At 27.0% G+C, this 23,876-nt stretch overlaps 2 protein-coding genes across 7 annotated transcripts in view; one reads left to right on the forward strand and one right to left on the reverse strand.

Annotated features, from left to right (window-relative positions):
* Positions 1–22: 22 nt before the first annotated feature.
* LOC142319095 (vacuolar ATPase assembly integral membrane protein VMA21 homolog) lies at positions 23–20,068 on the reverse strand. Of its 2 annotated transcripts, none has more exons than XM_075355990.1 (4): positions 19,916–20,068; positions 17,769–17,874; positions 9,716–9,875; positions 23–3,046 (listed from the first exon to the last, which is right to left on the reverse strand). In XM_075355990.1, the coding sequence occupies exons 1-3, from the start codon at positions 19,937–19,939 to the stop codon at positions 9,733–9,735; spliced, it is 273 nt and encodes a 90-aa protein (XP_075212105.1). In that variant the 5' UTR covers positions 19,940–20,068; the 3' UTR covers positions 23–3,046; positions 9,716–9,732. The 2 variants fall into 2 exon arrangements, with proteins under 2 accessions (XP_075212105.1, XP_075212106.1); XM_075355991.1 differs by lacking the exon at positions 23–3,046 and adding an exon at positions 3,060–5,721.
* Positions 20,069–20,508: 440 nt separating this feature from the next.
* Positions 20,509–23,876, forward strand: part of LOC142319096 (uncharacterized) — a 31,248-nt gene continuing 27,880 nt past the window's right edge. For 2 of the 5 annotated variants that reach the window (XM_075355993.1, XM_075355994.1), the window contains exon 1: positions 20,616–21,197. In XM_075355993.1, coding sequence (XP_075212108.1) covers positions 20,789–21,197 — 409 coding nt within the window. In that variant the 5' untranslated portion in view covers positions 20,616–20,788. Of the gene's footprint in view, positions 21,198–23,876 lie in introns of all 5 variants that reach the window. The other 3 variants (XM_075355996.1, XM_075355997.1, XM_075355992.1) reach the window with 3 other exon arrangements.

The following is a 23,876-nucleotide window of genomic DNA, read 5'->3' on the forward strand; positions in this document are numbered from 1 at the left end:
CTTTGAAAAAACAAGAAACAGCAGCCATGAAAATATTTTTATTTACAAAATATCAACGAAGTATAACCCTAGAGATTAAAATTAAATTACGGATTTCTATGAATCAAATAACCACTTCCAATGAATTTTAAGATGAACATTTTTTACTCCAAGATAACTGCATTTTAATTATAAACAATGCAAACTTTGAGTGTTCTTTAAAAAACAGAGCAAATATGCAACGTATATAAAAATGATTACACAGAATTACTCCACTTAATAAATTATGCAGAATGAGAAATGAAAAGTAGTTTTAAATCAAAAACAGGTCCCTGGTCTGAATTACAGAAAATCTAAATTGACTTAATGCTCCAATTTGCCAATTTTTGTCTCATTTCCGAGCAAAAGTATACAACAAATAAATTACACTACTTGATAAATATTATTAATTTGGTAAGGTATGTACTGTATTAAAAAATTTAGCTAAATTTATGTAGAAAAGGTAAATTTATGTAAATCTTTTCTGAAACTATGAACTGATCTGAAACTATGTGAATAGTATCAACAAAATATTTTTTTTCTGTAGCATATTCATAAAGAGAAAAAACTAACTCTCACATAATACCAAACATTTAAAGCAAAGAATTTGAAAAAATAATTAAAAGAAACTCAATTTCTAAATTAAATTTTATATTAACAGAAATAATGACTTATAATTTTATTTCAAATATAATGCCAAAAAAGTATTTGATTTCTAAGCACTTCTTTATATAATGGTGTATCAATCACTTTTCAACTTGATTTCATCCTGCAATTGATTAACCATAATCAAATTATACAATGAAGATAAGCAAGCCAGAATTTATTTATCTTACCACTTATGATCATAAGGTTGGCATTTTATTGTTAATACATACTTAGTTATATGGACTGTAACATTAATAAAAGTTAGATTTTAAAGAAATAGTTAGTGTAGTTAGAAAGGAAGTATGGAGCAATGTCTGAATCAATATCAAATTATTTAATTTCTTTGTTGAAATTTTCCTTTTTTATCTGTAAATGTAAAGCTTCACATAATTACTTAAAATTAAACATTATAAATTTAAACATTAAACATTATAAGTAATTTATAATATACAGTAATGTTTTACAAATTTCATAGATCAACTAGTATGTATTTATATCATTTCTAAGTTTTATTACAGCATATGAGGTTTGTTGTTGTAAGATGTTCAATAAAATTATATTGAATATTATTTAACGTTCAAAATTTATAAGTTCACTGTGACATAAGTCAACACATCGACTGTGATTCAGGTTCCTGGGGCTCTGCACAGCAACTACCATATGTCCAACTCTGTCATTGTTATCTATCACATTGTATGGCATATTATTTATACATTTAAAAAAACAATTTTTCTCATTTTTTCAATGCATGTAGCTGACAAGTAATGACTAATTATGTTAAACAAGTATAGAATCCCAGGATTGTTTTCTGAACTGCATGAAACTTAAACCACCAGTATACAGATAGTAGTCCAGTATATAGAAACACAACTGTAGCATTTTTTCTAAGGAAATATTTTTCTATGATCTGAATAAAGTTTTTTAATATAAATATATTAAATCAGGTTAGCATATTTATATTTTTAATTGAAGAAAATTAAGTTTTCATTATTATAATTTTGTTTACCTTAAAACTTAGAACCAGTTTGTCTATTTTCAGTCAATTTTAAACATAAATTGATCACTACTATTATTATGGGTACAAATAATATTAGAACATAATATTATTTAGAAATATGACACTTTTTGTTATTATTAATAAACTGTAATTTAGAAAACAAAAAACTGTACTATAGAAAGTATTAAATTACTTTAAATTTAGGAATTTTTTTTTTACAAAAATTAAATAAAAATTTGAATTTAGATTAATAAATGAACTTCTAGATAAATCTGATTATTTTATGAATAATATTTTCAAGAAAAAATTGATTTTTTATTGTTCAAAATAATTTAAGTGACATGATATAACATTTTCGCTTAAAAAAAAGTGTGTTTTAAAATTTAAAACAAAACAATGTTCCACTTCACAAATTTTAAAAATCTGCAGAGTTTAAAAAACTTCAATATATTGGATAACATTTACATATTTTTTATCTTGGTGCGATATAATACTCTGTCAAATAATTATTGTTAAACTGTTCTGTCAAATGTGCAATATGGGATGCAGTAAAGTTGTATAACAGTAAAATTATTTAGTTTACAACCTTTTCTTTTAACTTTGACAAAACAAACTAAGAAACAAATAAGTTTTAATATTTACCAACAGGTCACATTTGAGAAATAAGGTATATTCAGGAATCCTGTAATGCAGTTTAACATGTATACAACTCATACATACATTGAGTCTTGTAATGGAAGGAGGTCAAACAATAAAATTCTCTACTGCAATTAATGTGTTAAAAACACTACAATTAAAAAATTTACTGTTACATGCACATCCAAAAACAGAAAATTATTTTGTGTTGAATGGTGGAAAGCACACTGAAAATTACAATTAGGTTGTCCAAACTGAGTTTTAATTGTTGACAATGAACTGTACATTTTAAAGAATGCAGTTAAAGTTAGCATTATCTACAAAGCTGAATTTCTAATTTCATTTAAACAGATTAATAAACAATACCCAGTCATAATAAACAAATTACAATGATATCCCAAACCGCCATAAAATGAAATTATTTTGATTGTTATTCTATATTTTTTACTTACTACTACTATGAAATATAATTATTTACTATTTACCAAGAACATAAAATTAATTCTATAAGAATATGGAAATACATAAATTAAATACAATTATTTTACAATTAACTTACAAGCACATCAACAAACACATACTGCATACATATCTACCATTTTTTTTTACACAAACTTTTATTCTATTTAACATCATGACAACACCCATATTTATAACTTTATACATCACATAACTTTTTAAGGATTTTCCAACTAATGATGGTGAAGAGCATCAGTAGGGAACTATCTCATAGACAAGATGTGATCCCTGAAAATAATAATTATAAAACGTTATTCATAGGTAACTATCTAAATATAAGTAAAACATATAAACATACCAAATATAAATAATATAACATTTCATCAGAAATAAATGATTAAAACTCTTGTCTATCTTTCAATTCAATTTTGAATGATTTAGTATGTAATAATAATATATAATTTAAATGTTAGTTGTGGGAATACCTACACTTTATAGGTTTAATTTTTATTAAATGTCATGTCTTGTTTTGATAAAAAATAGGAAAAGGACGTTGCTTGCCATGACTAATGATTGTAGGACCACCTGACAACTTATGGAAGTGGCACAGACATTTTCACAAATAATCAGGATCCCATGCCGGGCTTGTAAAAATCGAAGTTTGTATAATATAACATCCTGCTGTATATTTTGCAAAGCCCTGTGAAATGCAGTATTCAAGCCTACCTTTATACGCTTGTTCATCACAGGGAATTCCAGTATGGTGATATCTTTAATATCAGAAAAAGTAGCTGACTAGTGTTCCTCAAACCTCAGATACTTAACATTCAAAATAGCTCTCGAATAGATAATGTAGAGCAACAGATGCTAATTTGTTGTTTTAGCTTTTCAACCCAAAGCACCATGTATAATGTCTCCTTCAATCAATAGAATAAAAGAATGAAATATAAACCCATTTAAAATTTTAACCATTATATACAAAAATTATTTTTGATAATTCTTGATTTTGTACTTTCCCCAATTTTCAAAGATCTCATAATTTATTTTCTATGATATAGATCCTCACCTCATTATGGGAAGAATAAGAAATAAAGCTGGCAAAAATGTTACTAATTTTCCTGACATTTATAAGAATTTAAAAGTTAATCCCTCTCCAGGGAGGTAAGGGTAAATTTTCAACTTCCGAAGCATGAAAATTATTTTTACCCTTACAACCACAGTTATTTTCTATTTTATTTACTTATGCTTGTATTTAATCTTTCTTTTTCTTTTTCCTGTTTAGCCTCCGGTAACTACCGTTCAGATAATACTTCAGAGGATGAATGAGGATGATATGTGTGAGTGTAAATGAAGTGTAGTCTTGTACAGTCCCAGTTCGACCATTTCTGAGATGTGTGGTTAATTGAAACCCAACCACCAAAGAACACTGGTATCCACGATCTAGTATTCAAATCCGTGTAAAAATAATTGGCTTTACTAGGACTTGAACGCTGGAACTCTGCTTGTATTTAATCTAAAAAAAACTATCTTTACATCAGTTTGATAAACAAGTAAAAACTTGTAAAATTTCAACCCTATGATAAGGCACGTCCTTTAATTATCTTCCTAAGTTATCACAAAATGCAATTAAAATCATCCCAAATGACAATACACTATTTTCAACTATTTAAACTTTCCCATTCTCACTTAGAAAAAAAACACAATCAATAGTTAAAAAAGCTTATTGCATGCCTCTATTTAGGAGTGGTTGTATAACTTATACTCTGATAAGAGTTGAAAAATTGTTTCTTTGATAAGTTTCATTTATAGTAAAATGTATAGAAAAATTTGAAGTCTGAGATTTTAATCAACAAAAATTTTAAAATAGTACTCCAATTTTTAAGGATAAAGAATTTTTTTCTAAAAAAAAGATTCATCAATACTTTTTTAACATTTCTTTAAACTAATTATTTTTAATGGTGTTTACATTAACATTTGATTATGGTTTATAAAATAAAAAGTACATACATGTTAAATAATCATTAACCTTCAGTATTTGCACCATATTCGCAGTTTGTGCTACAGTAATTAATACAAACACAATTAGTATTACACATCAATTTTTATTTTTTACATATATTGTCTACGTATATTGTTTACATATATAGTAATTAATATTACTTTACACATATTGTCTACATCAATTAATATTACTTTTTACACAATTTTAATTGTACAAAACAATTACTTTTAATAATAGGCCTATAACTTAAAATACACCAGCTACGAAGAAAGATTATATTTTTTTATGAAAACATATGTCTAATATGTACAATATAGTCTAATACAAAGAAAAAGAAAATTACAAAGTTTAAAAAATACCCTATGAAATAATAACATTTTAATTACACAGTGTTTATTTTAAAGTAAATATTAAACATTTTTAGTAAAAAATTCAAAATTATTTTATGAAAAACACAAATTAATTGAATTAAATGTAAAATAAACTGGTGATTTTAAATCCTTCAAAGCCTGCTTGACTCCAGGTAAAATCTTCATTAAATTTTTCTTATTTCATTCTTACTAATCTTTAGGGCAAGTACTGCTTTTACCACTTCATTTCTCTATTCTTTTCCAAAAAAAAAATTGGTGCCTTTAGTAGTTAAACTGTGTTGCCAAAAGATACCATGTTAATTGGTTATGCTGTATGATGAACCAGCAGATGAGAACTGTTAATGAAATAGCCATCCATGTACACAGATACATGTTGATATACCAATATAAATCTTTCCATTACAATTACTGAATATATCAGGACTAAACTTTGTGAGTAATCGCTGGAGAATTAAGTTCAAAAGTGAACTGTGTTTCAAGTCAAGTCACCAATAACCTTTCAGTTTTGATAGCAATAATTTCTCTTTGTTGTTAACTATGACAGTCAGGAGAGTAAAGTGTCTTCTCAGGATTTTGAGCAACCATGTCAGCTGAAAAAGGACAGAAATGAAAAATAATTGAATTGTAATAGAAATGAAAAAAATTCCATTGCAAAAAAAGAAATAAATGGCTACCGACAACCTTGTTTTCATTCTTTTATAACACTTAAATGAAATAAAATTTGAAAGGAATATTTTTTATATTTTTAAATTACAGAATGAAGATTTTCTGACCCTGAGACAGTTTATTATTTTGATAAATAAAAAATTTAATTTGGTATAAAGATATTTTACCAAAAACTACCATCTAATATCACTTGCTTATATATATATATGTGTGTGTGTGTGTTACTACAAGGTACTTGAAATTAAAGGTACAAAAAATTTATTACATAATGCTTTTGATTGCTAGCTATCATATCAGAGCTGAAATAATTTTTTTTTTGTTTAAAAGTTAGAATAACTTTTAAAATCAACAATAACACATAAATATGCAAATATTTTTAACTTATTTATTTTCAATATTTTTAAAAACTCTCTCTCTCTTTCTGTTTAGCCTCCAGAACCACTGTCAAAAATTACTTCAGAGGATAAATGAGGATGATGTGAATGAATGTAAATGAAGTGTAGTCTTGTATAGCTTTAGGTCGGTCATTGCTGAGATGTGTGGTTAATTGAAACCCAACCACCAAAAAACATAGGATTTGATCTAGTATTCAAATCCATTCTAGTATAAAAGTAACTGCCTTTACAAGGATTTGATTCTTAGAACTCTTGACTTCAAAATCAGCTGATTTGTGAATCCCAATGGATATTACTATACTTATGTCTTAAAATTACCACTTCAATAATAAATAGCACTGATGATGATGATGATGTTACCCCTTCAAACTTTTATATATATATATACATTTATTTTTAACATTATATATTACTGTATCTAATAAATTACTTTAAAAACAAATATTTAAAAAAGTCTGCTTGTTGAAGTAAAATGATGAAGAGTAAAAGCTCTTAAGTGCTACAGATAGGTAAGTGTTCTTAATTTTTTATATGAACTGTAACTGGTGAATTTAAATAATAGTTTTTAAAATAATACATACGCACTAACTAATTTTTTTTTTTTGTTATCTTTAATTCATCAAAACAAATTTTTATGAAAAAATAATAATAAAATCATTTATACATACAAGTTTATTATAAGTGTCACTGAAGTAAAATCAACTAAATGAATCTGTTGATATATAATGGAACTGAAGTTTTACTTAACTAATTTGTACATATAATTAAAAAAAAAAAATTATAAATTTTTAATGATTTAAATTAAATATATTATTTCCCTAAACCAATTATTGTTTTGGATTAGAGAATAATAATCATGTTATAATTCTATTACCTGGCACTCCATGGCAGAGTGGTAGTGTTTGTCTTTCCTCCAGAAAGTTCTGGATTTCAACATTGATCAGGCTTGGGATTTTTCACAAGCTACAATATGTATTTTCTATCACAAACAAAGAGTGAATAGGTAAGTATAATTGGACGCAAGGCAGAATTCACCAGGATGAAAATAATAAATAAAAGTGTTCAAATTTTACTTATTTCCATTGCTGCATTCTGTTGAACAGTCACCATATAATAAGTTATTAGCACCAAATACTGAATATTAAAGTAACTCTTGTGCTTTAATTGTATGCAATTTGATGCCAGATTTAAGGTTATATTCTGGTTTTTTTTTTATGTATGTTCACTTGTAATGTTTTTCATATTTTAATACCATAAAATATGTAATGTTCAGTGGGTATAATTAGAGAAGTAATACAGTGACCTCTCAATTTATATTATTAATGAATTTAATCAAAAAGATTATCTTCAGTAATAAATATGAACAAATTTATTAGAAGATGCAATTCAATAGTTTAAGATATTCGGATAACAAAATATATTTACAGGTTGTTCAATATTTAACCCACCGGGTTGGTCTAGTAGTTAACTTCCCAAATCAGCTGATTTGGAAGTCGAGAGTTACAGCGTTCAAGTCCTAGTAAAGCCAGTTATTTTTACACGGATTTGAATACTAGATCGTGGATACTGGTGTTCTTTGGTGGTTGGGTTTCAATTAACCACACATCTCAGGAATGGTCGAACTGAGAATGTACAAGACTACACTTCATTTACACTCATACATATCATCCTCATTCATCCTCTGAAGAATTATCTAAACGGTAGTTACCGGAGGCTAAACAGGAAAAAGAAAAGAGGTTGTTCTATATATTTAACAACAAATACAATTCATAAAAAAATTGCATGTTGAAATTTTCAACACCTGTAGATGGGAAATTTGAGAAAATAAGATTTTTTAAATTTGGATTTTACCTTCTCTTATATACAGATTCATTTGCTGAAATTTTTTTGAATGACTCTTCTTTTAGTAACTTCTACTTACGAGTTTTTTTTTTACAGTTTTGTTCTTTGGATATTATTTAGACACCTGCTTTATTAAAAATATTAAAATAAAATTTGTTGTTTAATTTTTCATTTTATTTTTTGTTGCCAGTTTTAGAAGTAAATGTTTTTGTTTTTTTTCTTTTAAATACTGTGTTGTAAATACCAAAATTATACTATTAATGTGTATATTGCAATCTGTTCTACTAGTGAACAATAAACAACCCCCCATGACCCAATTAGATGAAGATGATATGTATGTCATGTAAATAAGGTGTAGTTTAGTATAAAATCAGGGTGATTGTTCCTGAGACATGAGGTTGGTTGAACTCCAACCACCAAAGGACATTAGTATCCACTGTATAGTATTCAAATCTGTATAAAAACAACTAACTTTTACTAGAATTTGAACCTCAGAACCTCTGACCTGAAAATGATGCATGATTTGTGACGTGTCATTAACCACTAGACCAGCATTGTGGGCTGGAAGTTACAAAATTACACAAAAGATATTTTTTTACTCTTAATGTTATCAAATTGGATAAAAAAACAAATTAAAATAAGATATATATACAATTTTAAACAATTTGTTTAAGAAAAGTTTTGAAATTTTAAAAAATCTCCTTCATCCTATTTCAAAAACAAATTTTTATGATTTACTTTCTGCAGATAAATTTAGTAAGAGTTTTTCATCATAAAATAATGATTACGATAAATAAAATTAGAAGTAACTTTTGGATTTAATGCTATTCAAAATTCTGTTCGTTTTTTCTTCTATAAATGAGCTTTACTTGTGGATAGGAATATGTGATGAAAATATGCTTCAGACGCTTAACTGGACTTTGTACCAAGGACTTTCCAGATGAAAGACTGAGATGGTACTACTCCCTCACTAGACAATTTCCTTCCAAATAATACATAAGAACTCACTATTCTAAATAACAGTGAAAAAATTACTAAGATTAAATTGAAAGAAAAAGAAAATAACTTTATATATAAAAAGATCAGTGCTGTGAAACTATTTAGTATGTGTTTACAGCATATTAAGCTTATAAGACTGCTTAAAAATAATCAGTGATTCATTACAGAATGTTAAGATGTAAAGAAAAAAAATCATTACAAAAGTAAATGAAAAAACGTTTTAATTAAAAAAAAATTAAATTCTTATAAGTACATCTAACTTAAAATTTTAATCTCTTATATTTAAAAAAAAAAACAAAACTGATAAACAAAGCTATTAAAATAAAATTAATCACAGATTTCAAAATTATAATTATAAATTTATTTTTAGAAGGAAACACTTAATTTTAAAAATATTACAAAAGAATTTAAAAGAAAAAATGTATTGATTTCACAAATTACAAACTTAAAGTAGTTTTTTCACATAAAATTACGCAGATCACTCTATGAATAGACAGATTCATGATTGCACAGATGCCAAGATATGAGATGAGTCACATGGTTAAATAGAATACATTATAAATAATCTGTATGATTCACTTAAAAACTCAAAAATTAAATTAATGATTTTAAACATAATTTATCATTGTATAATGTAAATAAATAATTTAGATCAATCCAGCTTATGAGAATTATTTCTTACCAATACTTTTTTTTCATTTAATCCTGTTTAGCTGGTTTTGTTCCTGTTCCTGTTTCATGATATGCTTTATAAATGTATAATCCAAGAGCAATGTGTAATGCTATTATTGATACAATAGCTGCATATACACTACTAGATACAGAAGCTAGCCTGAAAATACCTGCAATAAGATAGATAAACAAGAAGATTATAAAATACCTTATGAGGACCTTTTTCTTTCATATGACAACCATGATAAATTATACATTAAAAATTTACTTTTAGTAAAAATTCAACTAAGATCTTTATTATTTTTCTTAGAATTAATAAATGCTACCTTACTTTAAAAGTGAAAGATAAGATTCTATGTGTTATTTATAAAGTATGCTAGCTAATATATGTAATAATTTCTTTAGTCAGATTCTAGACGTGCACGCCAAGCTTGTCATCATAATTAAATGTTTATATTGCCTATGTAAATTCTGGTCTGGATATATATATATATATATAATTTCTTGAGTTGCTCAAACAGTCAGAATAAAATTTTAAAATACAAAAATGTGCTGTACAAATCACTATTAGATGCCTACAAATATGATTTAACTAATTTAGTGAATTAAAAATTTCAACTTGTCCATATTTATAATTATGAATGTGCAACCTTTGCTAAAAATCAATAATTATTTATTCTTAGAAAAGAAAAAAAAACATTATCCACCCCTATATAACTTGATAACACAACTATCTTTGTATATCTAAACACAATACTTTGGCTTACAAGAACGGGGCTTTTCTTATGCTTCCAATACCATTTTTAATAGATTACTGACCAATTTAAAAGATTCTCTCACAAATTTATTTAAATAAAAGCAAAACTTTTTTTTTTTTACAGTGACAATATTATTTTATCAGTGAATTTTTTCAGTAATACTATTTTTTTTTAAATCTGAATTTTTTCATATCTATTTCACTTATGTAAATAGATAAACATTTAAAGAATGTGGGCTTTATCCCTGAGACTTCTAGTAACATGAGAAGGCTAAGATTTAAAAAAATAAAAATAAAAAGATTTTAATATTTATGATATTTAATATATTTTATAAATAAATTTTGTAATACTTATTTGTTATATTTATGTTCTTTTATAGTATAAAATAAATATTGTTCATTTAATATAAAAAATAGATTAGAATTAATAATTTTGATTTGTTATATGATATAAATAAAAATTGTAATAAAAAACGAGTAATTAGATTAAAAATTTATATATAAAAAATAATTTATCCTAACATAGATTGATCAAACCAGAAAAGTCCTGATAACTAAATGGTGTTTAACTTCACAACTCTCTTTTTCCTGTTTAGCCTCCGGTAACTACCGTTTAGATAATTCTTCAGAGGATGAATGAGGATGATATGTATGAGTGTAAATGAAGTGTAGTCTTGTACATTCTCAGTTCGACCATTCCTGAGATGTGTGGTTAATTGAAACACAACCACCAAAGAACACCGGTATCCACGATCTAGTATTCAAATCCGTGTAAAAATAACTGGCTTTACTAGGACTTGAACGCTGTAACTCTCGACTTTCCAAATCAGCTGATTTGGGAAGACGCGTTAACCACTAGACCAACCCGATAGGTGTTTAACTTCACAACTGGGGTTGGACTACTAAACTTTATTTCACAATGGCTGGGGTAGAACTAATTTGACAAAGATCAAGGAAGTGGTGGATTTGAAAATATAAATATAAAACTATCGCATTTAAAATAAAAAATTACATTATTTAAATAGAAAACAAAGAGGAATAAATTTACTGATGTCTACAAAAATTCCACTTTTGGATAATGCAATATGCTGACAATTGACAAAGAAGTTTAATAATAAAAATAAAACTCCATGCATCAATGGTACAGGAAAATCACACTAATGTTTAAGTTAGTGATACATCTGTTAATAACTTAAACACTGATATGAAAATAAAAATATACATTGATTAATATATTTTAATCTAATTAAATGATTTTTCTTTAATGTACAAGAAAAATTACAAAAATGTTAAAATTCAGTATAAAGAAAAATGAAAAATTTGAATGGGGAATGGATGCAGTATTTATTGAGATATTACGGTTTGAAATTTTGAAAAATTAGAATAAAAATAAAATAAAATCTTACGTATAATTAATATACCACTTTGAAGGGAAAATATATAAAATCATATACAGAAACATATTTTTCACATAGGATTAAATAAATGCTGCCTTACTTTCTCAAACACAAATAATTGTAAACTCTAAATTATGACAAATTTGGAAATCCAACACAAAATGGGCAATTATAGAACCTTATAAAATTATCTAATTTGAATTTTGAAAAATCAGTTCCTAATTTCAAAGTAATATGCATTTAAAAATTTTACTAGGAACATTGGATTATTTGACTTAATATTTATTGAAAAAAAGAACAGGTCTTTATAATTTTTCATTGAAGGTTAAAATATTACTGAAAATAAATTCAAATTTTTTTTTTTAAATTATAAGAATGAAAGGCCAGCCAAAATGAAATGCTATATGACCTGTCAATTTTTTATTGATCTTCTGTTAGACCTTATTTCTGTTATGCTTATCAGATCTTTTTGTTATTCTTCCACTTGGGCATTCTCAATGAGTCCCTAAACCATATTAATCTACCTGTTCAATTCTTCCCTGAATTAAAAAATAATTTCAGTCACTAGTAGAATAATAAGACTTATAGTAGTTTTACTATCTTATCTACTTGTATTTACCCAAAACCTGAGACATAAAACGGAGCAAGTAATTCATGTACATCTTCTGTTAGTAAAATCCTCCTGGCATCTGCAATTAACAACTAATTTTCTGACTGACCTCCCATCCTCAGATATTTCATACCTAGATACAAAACATTTTTAACCACTTCCAATTTAGCTTGGCATTTGTAAACTGCTTCTTCCATTTTAAACATTTTTTATTACTAACATTGTTTTGTTTTTATCTGTAGTTACATATCTCCTACCATTCTAATTTTTCCACACACCATAAGGTGATCTTTTATTACATCTTCTATTTTTCTGAGAACATTAATGGCCTAAGTAAATAAAAAGGTTGTTTTTCTTGGCTTTCTATTTATCTTGTTTATGACAGTTATGAATAATGACAGATAAAATAAGTTTATGATTTCCAAATTTTCTCAAAAACTCAACTGAAAAATCAAATTTATGAACAAATAGTTTCTACTGTCAAACTATTATCATCATTTGTAACTAATTATTAAAGTTGTTAGCTATATACCTGTAGTCTTTTTTGTGAGATCAATAGTAAATTATCAATGTAAAGGAATTATTGATTATCATAAATACGGTTAATTTAAAAAAAATCTTACTAGTAGCAAACATTTTTAGACTGTAATATAAATCATTAAGTAATAAATACATCTATCTGAACAGCTCATGTACTTGCTTTGAATCTTCTAAACCTGTACATCTCATTAATATGATAGTAAATTTTAAAAGGATCTGAATTCCCCTGTAATTTATTCGTAACAGAAATTTCACAGTAACAGTTAACATAAATGTTATACAGTTTTTCCATCTATTATCCCATCAACTACATAATATGAATAATTAAAGATTGCAATAAATGGAAAGTATAACATAAAAATGATAAATAACTGGAACCACCAAAAAAAGGATCATAAAGATCCCTGTAATCCGTTTTTCTCTAGAACTCATGTAGCTTTATCCTCCCCACAAGCTTGGATCATGCCTGACCCATGATCAAATTACACAATCATTTACCTTGACAAATTTTCTTTCTTATGCAAAAGAATGCAGATTTGATTCTGCTGAGCTTTTCTTTATTCATAATAAACAGTTCTTGATAATTTAAATCTGAAACTGTATTTGTTCGAGTGAATGATAAAACAAATACCTTTTTTTTTTCTACAGAAGATTTCTTATAAAAACTTTTCGAATAAAATTTTGTTTCCAAATCATACATAAAACAGCAAGAACATAATGTAGGAGTAGCAATATGATCAATAATATTATAAAATTAACAACAGATCTATAAACAATGGAAAATAGGATTTGTAATAGACTTGGGGAAATAAATTAAAAATATTTGTAGTTACAAACAATTAATAAATTACTTCACCATGTAATAATTTCACACTATCACGATGATTCTAAAGTATGTTATACTGAGCAAATCAATCCAAAAATAACTACAATAATAATGAAAAAAATCTGATAACTAGGGAAAGGCTCTCACGGAAGTGAGCAGGGAGAGAAATTTTATCAGAGGAAACATTATTTTAAAATAATTTTAATAAATTTCAGATGAAATTATATTGCCAAAAATTGAAAAATAAACTAAATTTTATAAATTTAATGTTGAAACATTAAAAATAAGTAAAATCCAAAAAATAATTACTGTTTGTATTCTAAAAAAGATAGTGAAATCTTTTAAAATACTAAAGTCCACACAATAAAAAAACTAACTGCAGGAACTAAAAACTGATCATTGCAAAGTGTACCTATGTATACTTAGTAACAACCTGTGCACCTTAGTAACAATCTCTAGTAATAAACAAGAACCAAAAAACATATCTAACCCATCAATCAAGCCAAAAGTGATAACTGCTTATCACACCGATTTGAATGATGCGACACTAATGTGCTAAAGAATAGCAAATGATGCTTTTTTTATATAAAATCAATTCTATTAATACCAAAGGATCTAAAATCAGAACATCAATCTGATTTTATTTAACCAAAATAAAAGTACAATTTTAACTGGCAAAAGGACTCAAGTGAAACATCACTGTTAATTTTTGCAAAAGCTCTATGACTCAACAATGACCTGATACTTTCATGAATCATCTAATTTATTAATAACCATGATCAGTTGTTTCTATGTTAATTTTTAAAAAATTTTTTTAATAGTCTTTGATAACTCCACCATAGTAGTAAATTTTACTTTTAACAGATTTTTAAGCGATAATCATTACTTCAACATTGACTGGCTCTAGTGAATTTAAATACTGTCCACCTGTGATTTTGTAGTTTTTCTAATACTTAATCCCATTCTGTCTCCTAACTTTTTCTCAGTCTTCCTCTCACGAAAGGTATTTTTCATCTATTCTTTCTAACAGTCAACTATTACATCTGCAAAGAATCTATTTACTTTATAGCAGAAAAAAACTTAATTTTTTTGAGATGTTTTCTGCATATATGGTTCAATATTTCAACAATTCCTCAAAACATATCCTAACTTCAGAAAAAATTAAAAGTTATAATAATATTCAGCAGATTTATGTCCTATTGCCATCCTCTTCTGCCTTTTATACCTTAGCCCTCACAAATAAATAATTGATATTTGAACCATTTTTCAAAATGTGTTCTGCCTCAGAAAAAATTAAAAATCATAATATAAGTTAAAAAATGAAAAAAAAAATAATGTAGTGTTTAAACTACTCTTAAATTTAAAGTGTGCTTTAACATCAGAAAGAATTATAAAGTAAAAATGATTTCAAAGATCAGAACTTATTTCTCTTCAAGGGAAATATTACTGCTAATCAATATTAACAGAAATTGAAATGTTCTTTTTCAAAATGTGTTCAACCTTCACAAAAAATAAAAATTTATATTATTGTCCAAGAGTTCATTTCCCAGTACCCTCAAAAGAACCTCTAGTCTTTTTATTAAAGGTTTAAATTAGAGTTATTTAATCTGTTCTTTTATAAATGAAAAATATACTTCACGTCAGTAAAAATGTTAAGGTATCAGTAGTATATGACTTTACCTGACTTAAACTGAGTGACGTTGGCTACTCCAGCTAGTAAAATAAGTAGAAAAAATGCAGCAATAGACAACTAACTGTAGAGTTTGCTTTTTCTTAGGTCTCAATTTACCAGTTATTAAAAATATTGCTGCCAGAAATTTAAGAAGAATTAATTCACCATAAAAAAATTCACCATAAAAATGACTGATTAGCTCTTGCTTTGGAGATACAATGAAATGTCATTTTTTACCCGATCTACATTTTTAGTTTGGGGGTAATTTTGTTTTTGGAGTTGTCACACCTGTTAAATGACAAAACACAATGTTCTCCAGTTGTTTGTAGGCTACAAACATAATTACCGTTGCTGCGACTGTGAGTTTCATATTGTTTGTGTTGTAATTGGTGCAGAATTTCTGGTTTTCGAGTGCTTTTGAAGTGAAAAATTAGTTAAATCAAAATGCCACAAAAATGGGTAAATTCAGTGAATAATTTTTGTTAAATTTGTGGTGAGGTAACATTTTTGTCACACAAACGCAATCTGATGCCTCTTGTGAATACTTTCTATCAGCATTATTTTGGTATAAAAGTAAGGGACCAGGATAAGTCATGGGGTCCACATAACAGTTGCAACTCTTGTTCAGTTGTACAACGAGGAAGGTATTTTTGTTGGACTACAATTTCAACAACTTGTAAAGAATCCTGTGTTTGACCAAATTTTGCAGGGGAAAGAAAAGAAAGCTTGGGAAGCCTTAACTTAAAGGGAGTCGTTCATGGATTTTTAAGCAACAAAAGAGATGAAAACTGCAGTCAGTTGGTGACAGTACTTCTGCAAAAATACCATCAACTCGGATGCAACATGTTCCTTAAAATCCATTTTCTTCACTCACACCTGGACTTTTTCCCTGCTACTTGTGGGGTTGTCAGTGATGAATACACAGAAAGATTCCATTAGGATATGTCTGTAATGGAACAAAGATATCAGGGCCATTGGAATGAAGCAATGCTTGCAGATTACTGCTGGTCTGTGTGTAGGGATGCTCCAGAACTCACTTACAAGAGGAAAGCCAAAAGACAACGATCTCATGAAGCCACCACATGATTCTCTTCAGACCCAACCAACTGCCAGGTATTCTTCCACCAATTAAGAACTCTTAGAATGTAACTATCATTAAAAAATGTCAAATGGGCTTTCTATGTTATTGGTATATGTAATTAAAATGTATCATTTTCTCTTAATCCGTTAAAACAAAATACTTCCACCTATTGTATATCGTAGAAACTAGAGCTAATAAAACTTTTTCGTTGTGATATTAATTTTTCTCAACCCAAAATTAGTAAGATTAAATTCATGAAGTAAAGGAAAAATTCAAAAAAGAATTTTAAGTTGGAGATTGTAATTAAGAACTTTAAAAAACCAAGTATTTCCTACTCTGGGTTTTTATTTTTAATATAATATTGTTATACCTTTTAAGTGAATTTTAAATAATATTTTTATCACTTCTGTTGTCTAATAAGTCAAAAGTATTTACAGCTAAAGATATGAACAAATGTTACACATGTTATTATTTTTTTCATATATCAATTAAGAAATATTAAAAAACTATGCATACGAACACTTATATATATTAATACAATAATTAGACCAACATGAGGTGTATATGTATGAACCTATATAAACATACTAAGAAAGCCTGACATCCATTTGATAAGATCCTGTATTGGTTTGGAGGTCATACAGCCACTGTGTCAGGTTCTTAGGCATAGCCACCCCCACCAAAACACACAAAAATAGTCCCCCAGGAGTGGAGCAGCACATTTTTCTATTTAATAATTTTCAAATACAAGCTGAAAAATTGCTTAACTTCAAACACCAAAGAGCCACATGAGAAAATTCCAAGTTTTCTTAACACACAGTATATAATGTCAATCCAATCTACAGCACCTTATTCTGACTTATCATTCATATCAATGGTGACTGAACCTTGCAATGGACAATTTTTAACCTTTCTTATGAAAGAATAATATGTTATTGAAATATAAGACTGCCTGATCTACTGTGTGTATTTTATCATTCTATATACAATTAATAATTAAAAACAAATATAATAAAGAATAAATCAAAAATATTTAATGTATTAAAGCACATAAATGAAAATAAAGCATGTAAATGAACTAATAAAATTCTTTAATGGAAGTCCTTTTCTAATTATCTACTTGCATAGAAAAATAAATTTGCAAATATTATTAAAAAAAATACAAATATAAAATACATACCGTCAAATATAATGAACTTGGTCCCAAAGAAAGTTATAACAGGAACAACAATTATCATGAAACAATAATAGAAGACTGAACGAAACACGACAAAATCTGGAATATCCTAAAACAGGGAAAAGTAAATGAATAACAGTTTTGTATTATCTTTTTACATATTCCCAGAAACATTTTGCAAGTAACTCAACAATTAAGCACTGGCCATAGCTTTCTTTGTTTGCTCAGGCAAATAACGCTAATGTATAATGCATTTAGTTGAGAATGCAGTTCAGTTTATATGCAGTTGATATATATCATTTAATACAGAATAATAATTAATATACTTTTCAATTTTTATAAAATGTAAAATTCTTTAGCTTTACTTATTAAAACAAGTGAAAGGAGTGACAGTTCATACAACCAAGCAGAAAATCTATTTTAATCATTAGTAATTGTTATCTATAGCTTCACTCTATATAAAACATAGATGTGGATCTGACATAATTCAGTAATTAACAGTGAAATTCTACCTTTGTAGTACTTAAATGCTACATACAAATTGTGAATACAATCATTTCTACTATTTTAATGTCGGTAGAAAAATACCAATAATCCATTTATACATAAGTACCAAGAATAATAACAGATAAACTAAACTATACTTCCTCTTCTATTTCATGTAGATTTCAATAACTTGTCACTTATAATCAGTGAAAACAGTAATAAAGATTACAAAAATAACGTAATAGTTGAAAATTAATATTTACATTAACATTGTCCACTAATAAATAAAATAAAAAATTTATCTAATATTTTAATAGTGGTAATTTAAAATATTTTTACAAGTAAAATAATAAGCTATGGCATTTTTCACTGTTTTTGTTAAAATTGTATAATTTTTAAACTAACTTTTACTGAAGTAAAAAATCAATAAAAATGTCTACTATTATCTACTATTTATCTACTATTTGAGGCACTAATGTGTTTTAAAGAAACTTTTACAAATACAAATCCATATGTATATTCAATTTTAATATGAATTCAGGTCTCATTACTCAGTTTTACATCTAAAGTAGATTTTAACATAACTCTCATGAACAGTTAGGGACTTGCAGAGTTTGTGAATGTAATAATTTCAAAATTTTACACAAATCTGCATAGTTCAAAACAATTATTAATTTCTTGTGTTACTAAGACAATAACTTTTCTGCTTGTTCACTCTCAAAAAGTAAACTCCAGGAATGGTGAAGGATTCATGTAATATTACTTATCTTTATTTATTTCTTTGAAAACTGAAAACCTTATCTTTGAAGATAAGTCTTCATTCTATGATGAAATAAAGATGATGTGTACATTAAATAAATCTCAATGACGAAGAAGTGATAATATTGCATTCAAATCCAATCATAATATATTTTCATAGGTCTCAAATTAAGAAAATGACACTGAGCAGTTTTTATATTAAAATAAAAAATTACAAATATAAAAAAAATTATATAAACAAATCCAGAGCAAAAAATAAACAAATGACAACTGAATTAAAACCTGACAAGAATCAGCTGATTTTTAAAATAGTGGTGCAAAGAAACCCTGATGGATTTAAGCAGAACAGAAGTGATAAAGATTCTTCTCTTGCCAAGATGCATCATGGATTTGCAAATTTATACTTCAAGAAGTTGCTTTACCTTACTCTTACGTAAGAGAAGAGCAATGCACATATTCATTATTCATCAAGTAAATAGTTCCAAAGTAAATTAGTGTGCACTATTCATATATCAAATACTGCCTGTACCTTCAGTCAAATTAGTTGATACCGAAAATAGAGAATCAAATAGATAACAAATCAAGTGGTTTTGAATAATTATAAAAAAGAAGTTCACTGTTACATACACTCCCAGATACTGTTATTTGGTTGGCTTTTACAGTATACATAATTTAATCTTCTATTAACAACCTTATCAAAGTTTTATCATTTCAATATGATCAACATCAGCTAATAATCTAATGTTAATTTCGTATATTGACTTGGATATTACAACATGCTTATTTACATAATTACAATAAATTTTGATAAAATTATTTCCACAGGTTCATTTACAAAGCCATATAATATGTTACAACGAAATCGTAAACCTAATTTTTTAAATTCTTATCAGTGTTCAACTTACCGGTCCAATACGTGGCTCATTCATGGTGAATATTACAATATTAACAATTTACATAAACATAAACATGAAGTCTAGGTTAAACCGAAACAAGAGGAAGGCAAGCAAGTCAGCTGACTGAAATCACGAGTTGAAACGTCACTCTTAACTTCGGATAGTTTTTTAAACAGCTATTATGGATGCTTATTTACTAACATGTATTTATCTATCGCATACTGCATTATTAATAGCAAGGCACGATACAGCAATTAAGCAATTAGTACTTAGTAAAATAAGTAATTTCCATTGCTGGATTTCATCAGCGAGATAACTGATATTTTAGTTTTATATAAAATCACATTACCTAAATTTGAACTCAGAAAAAATGTATGTTTTCATGGGATATTTTCACTGTTATTGCAGTTATAATTTAGAAAGAACTTATTATTACTATTATTATTATTGCTAATTTCATTTCGTATTTAGTTTTAAAACCTTACATTTCAATTTCACAAGGTTGTAGAGATGTAAATGGAAAATTACTGAGCAGTAAACAGGGGTTTCAGAAATTGAGAAACTGCTGTGGTGATTCAACAGTAAAACGAATTTGTAGAAAGAAAGCAACCTTTTAGAATAGATATTTATAATAATTTGTTTTAATGTACTTCTTACTTTGTAAAACTTCGTAGATGAAGATTAGTATACAGTTTTAAAATCCGTACTCCCGCACATGCCGAGTAACGAATATGTTTAACTTCGTTTTAGCGTTATTTTTTACCGGGTACCGCAATCGTGAATGTCGGTTGGTATTCGTTTGCCGCCAATCAGAAATTGGGGCAGTGTTGTAATAGTGCTTTCACTCTCATTAACAGGGTACAATACCTATATCGTCTAATAATGCCTTCAATATTTAATCATGATAATAATGCGTGTTGGGGAATTCGCAGAACATCTTTTAATATATTCAATGAACCTACAAATTTTGATGTGACTTCTCAGAAAAATGTGTGCTCGAATACAACTGTTTGTCCAGAGGTAAATCGAGTAAACAATTTTCATGGATCTTCCAACGGTTATTATGGATATCATCTTCAAACAAATGTGGAAAATAATGATGATAATTGTGCTATGGACACAAGCAATGGGTTTACCTCTGAAGTCGCTACTAATCGGTTAGAATTGAATAGGAATGGGTTTAGTGTTTCGGGTGTTCGTCCTCAAAATAATGTAGGTGATGAATTTTGGAGACGAAAAAGAAGTTATTCGGGTGATCTTCAAGATTCAAATAAAAGATCAAGAAAAGAAGGTATGAAACTTCAATCTGGTCATGTTTATAATATCGGTAAATTAGAGTAAGACGTAAGCATGCCGGTTTTTATACGTATATAAATTGCCGAGATAATGTATTGTTATCTTGCTGAATTTGGTAATTTAGGCGAATATTTTTGTTAAATTTATATGATAATGGACAATTGGCACTTTCTAGTTTTTCCTTTTACATTCATCCTGGGCTTTTGAAGTTGCAAAGTTTTGTATGCATTTCTTTTCTCTATTGACAAATCTGACAACAATTTTTTTGTTTTAGAACTGTTTAAATGATAAATTTTCATTAATGATTATGTAGTTTATTTACTTTTTAAAGGTTTTTGTTTTTGCACCAGTTCTCAAAAGTTTTGAATTACTATCTTTCATTAAATATGTGTCATCAATTCAAATGACTTATTTTTTCATCAGTTAATAAGAAATATCAAAATACTCATTCAAATGCCGATCAGTTATTGAAGCTAGAACTTATCTACATATACAAAAGGTTATTTATTACCTTATTGGGGAAATGAAATAATTTTTAAATATCTTCAAAAATGAGATGTATTTGTAGCATGGGTATGGTCAATAAGCTGTAAGTCATTGCTAATTTATCTATCTAGCTTGAAGCCACTACTTAAGATTGTCTTTTACACCTTGAAAAATATGTACAAGCAGTAAGAGTATATGCATTTGTTATTCATTTCCTTTTGATAAGAGCTTTTTTCTTCTAGCTGACTTCTCATCAAGTTTGTTTGGGTGTTATTTCAAGCTGATCTGGCATTTTTTCATCCTTTACTCTGAAGACATTACTGCATTGAGTATCACCATGTTGTGTAATTGAAGCAATAAATTGCATTCCAGATCCAAGCTGACTGTGCTTCATTCTATCATTGATATAAAATAGTATGAATATAAAAAATAGTGAAAAATTTTTAATTCGATGACCGTTTTATTTATTAAAGAATATTCAGAATAACATTGCTGAATTAATAAATTTAAAACCCCCTTACTCAGTGTAAATAAAGATAAAACGATTGACAATAAAGTAATAACAAAATAAACAATACTTTAAAAACAATTTGAAAGACTACTTTTACCTGTGTTTAAAAAATAAAAACTACAATACAATTATTTTATAACTTCTTTTAGACGATCCAGCTTGAAGTAAAAAACTAAAACTTTAGGAGGCATGTGATTTTCAAAACTATTATGCATAGTTTTTTATCAGACTTGTTTCTATTTTATAAATGCAGGTAAAAGTATTTTTTATGTCTATTGAAAGTACTGAGGTTTTCTTTTTACCACTTATCTTCTGATGAAAACTGAAACAGTCATTTAATTATAAATTTTTAATGTTTTTTGAGTTTACATACATAAAATTATTGTTACACATATCTGTTTCATTGTAACCATAATAATAATTGCCTTTATTAATGTAATATTTGCAGGATAATTCCTCAAAAAAAATTTATACTTATATAAATACAGTCCTTGCCTCACAATCGTCAGAGGATTTGGAAAACTGCAATGTAACAAGAAATAGTGAGATATACAATAACTACATAATTAGTAAAAAAAAAAAAAAAATTAAGTAACAGGAAGTTTATGAATAACTATTAAAAAATATAAAACTAACAATAACTTCTAACTGGTAAAAAATAATAAGCACAAAACAACAACATGTTCTTAATTAGCAAAATATAATTAATACAAAAATAACAGCTATTAACTATAAGATGTAATAAATACAATGTGTTTGCTATTAAAAATAATATGAAATTAAAAAACAAAAATATTGTAATTATCAAAATTAATATGAAATATATGGGTCAATCCATATGAAGTGTCCCCAAAAAAAATACAGAAAAGCTGGTTCTTGACAAATTAAAAAAACAAAATTGAAAACCACTTGTTTCTACGTGTTTCAGGACCTTAAAACTATTTTTTTTAGTTAAGCACTTAACCTGTGGCAGCCATTTTTGTTATGGTGCGCAGACCTATTTTTGTAATTGTAAGAGTTTATGGAAAAAATCATAACTAAAAAATTATTAGTCCTGGAAGGATGAAAAAAAGCAATTTATTCATATTTTCTCATGGTAAAAGATTGGTCCAGTGGTTTATTTACCTGTATCTCTTCTTTCTATGAGAAAATTTCACTTTTGGTAATTTTTTCAAGAGGAAGGGATGGCATACTCAGTTTGAATTATTTTTTTACGTGTAGGTATATACTAGTAGTTTTACCATAAATAATATTAATGGTGATATACTTACCACTAAATGTTTACGAATTTTTGAAAACTAATTTTTTTTTTAATTCAAATTTTGGCTTCAAATAACTATGGGGCTGGTGATAAAAATCTCAAATTTGCATAACTTAGTGTATTTGTAGATGTTTATGGCAAAAGGTTTCTTGTGTATTGTACTAATGAAAAAGTTATAATTTCTCAAAAATCATATAAAACCTGTTACAAGCAATACCATTTTGACTAAGTAAATAAGTGCTCCAAGGAGCACTTTCTTGTCTTCTTGGCACTTTACATTTTTTATATTTAGCCCCTATGTTGTTGAAGTTGGCATCTTCAGTATTTTGAAAATAGTTTTTAAATGCTACAAGCAGCATCCAATTGTTCAATATTGTGATGTGGGGCATTGTATTGCTCTTGGTCTTCACATTCAT

Source organism: Lycorma delicatula, chromosome 2 (assembly GCF_047948215.1).
Source record: "Lycorma delicatula isolate Av1 chromosome 2, ASM4794821v1, whole genome shotgun sequence".
NCBI lineage: Eukaryota > Metazoa > Arthropoda > Insecta > Hemiptera > Fulgoridae > Lycorma > Lycorma delicatula.

What these genes read in the sequence shown, in the direction of transcription:
- LOC142319095 (XM_075355990.1), bottom strand. Translation starts at nt 19,939, where the DNA reads ATGAATGAGCCACGTATTGGACCG. An exon ending in ATGAGCCACGTATTGGACCG is followed by an intron (nt 17,875 to 19,915) that starts GTAAGTTGAACA and finishes TCCCTGTTTTAG; the next exon opens with GATATTCCAGATTTTGTCGT. An exon ending in CAAGTTCATTATATTTGACG is followed by an intron (nt 9,876 to 17,768) that starts GTATGTATTTTA and finishes ATCTTATTGCAG; the next exon opens with GTATTTTCAGGCTAGCTTCT.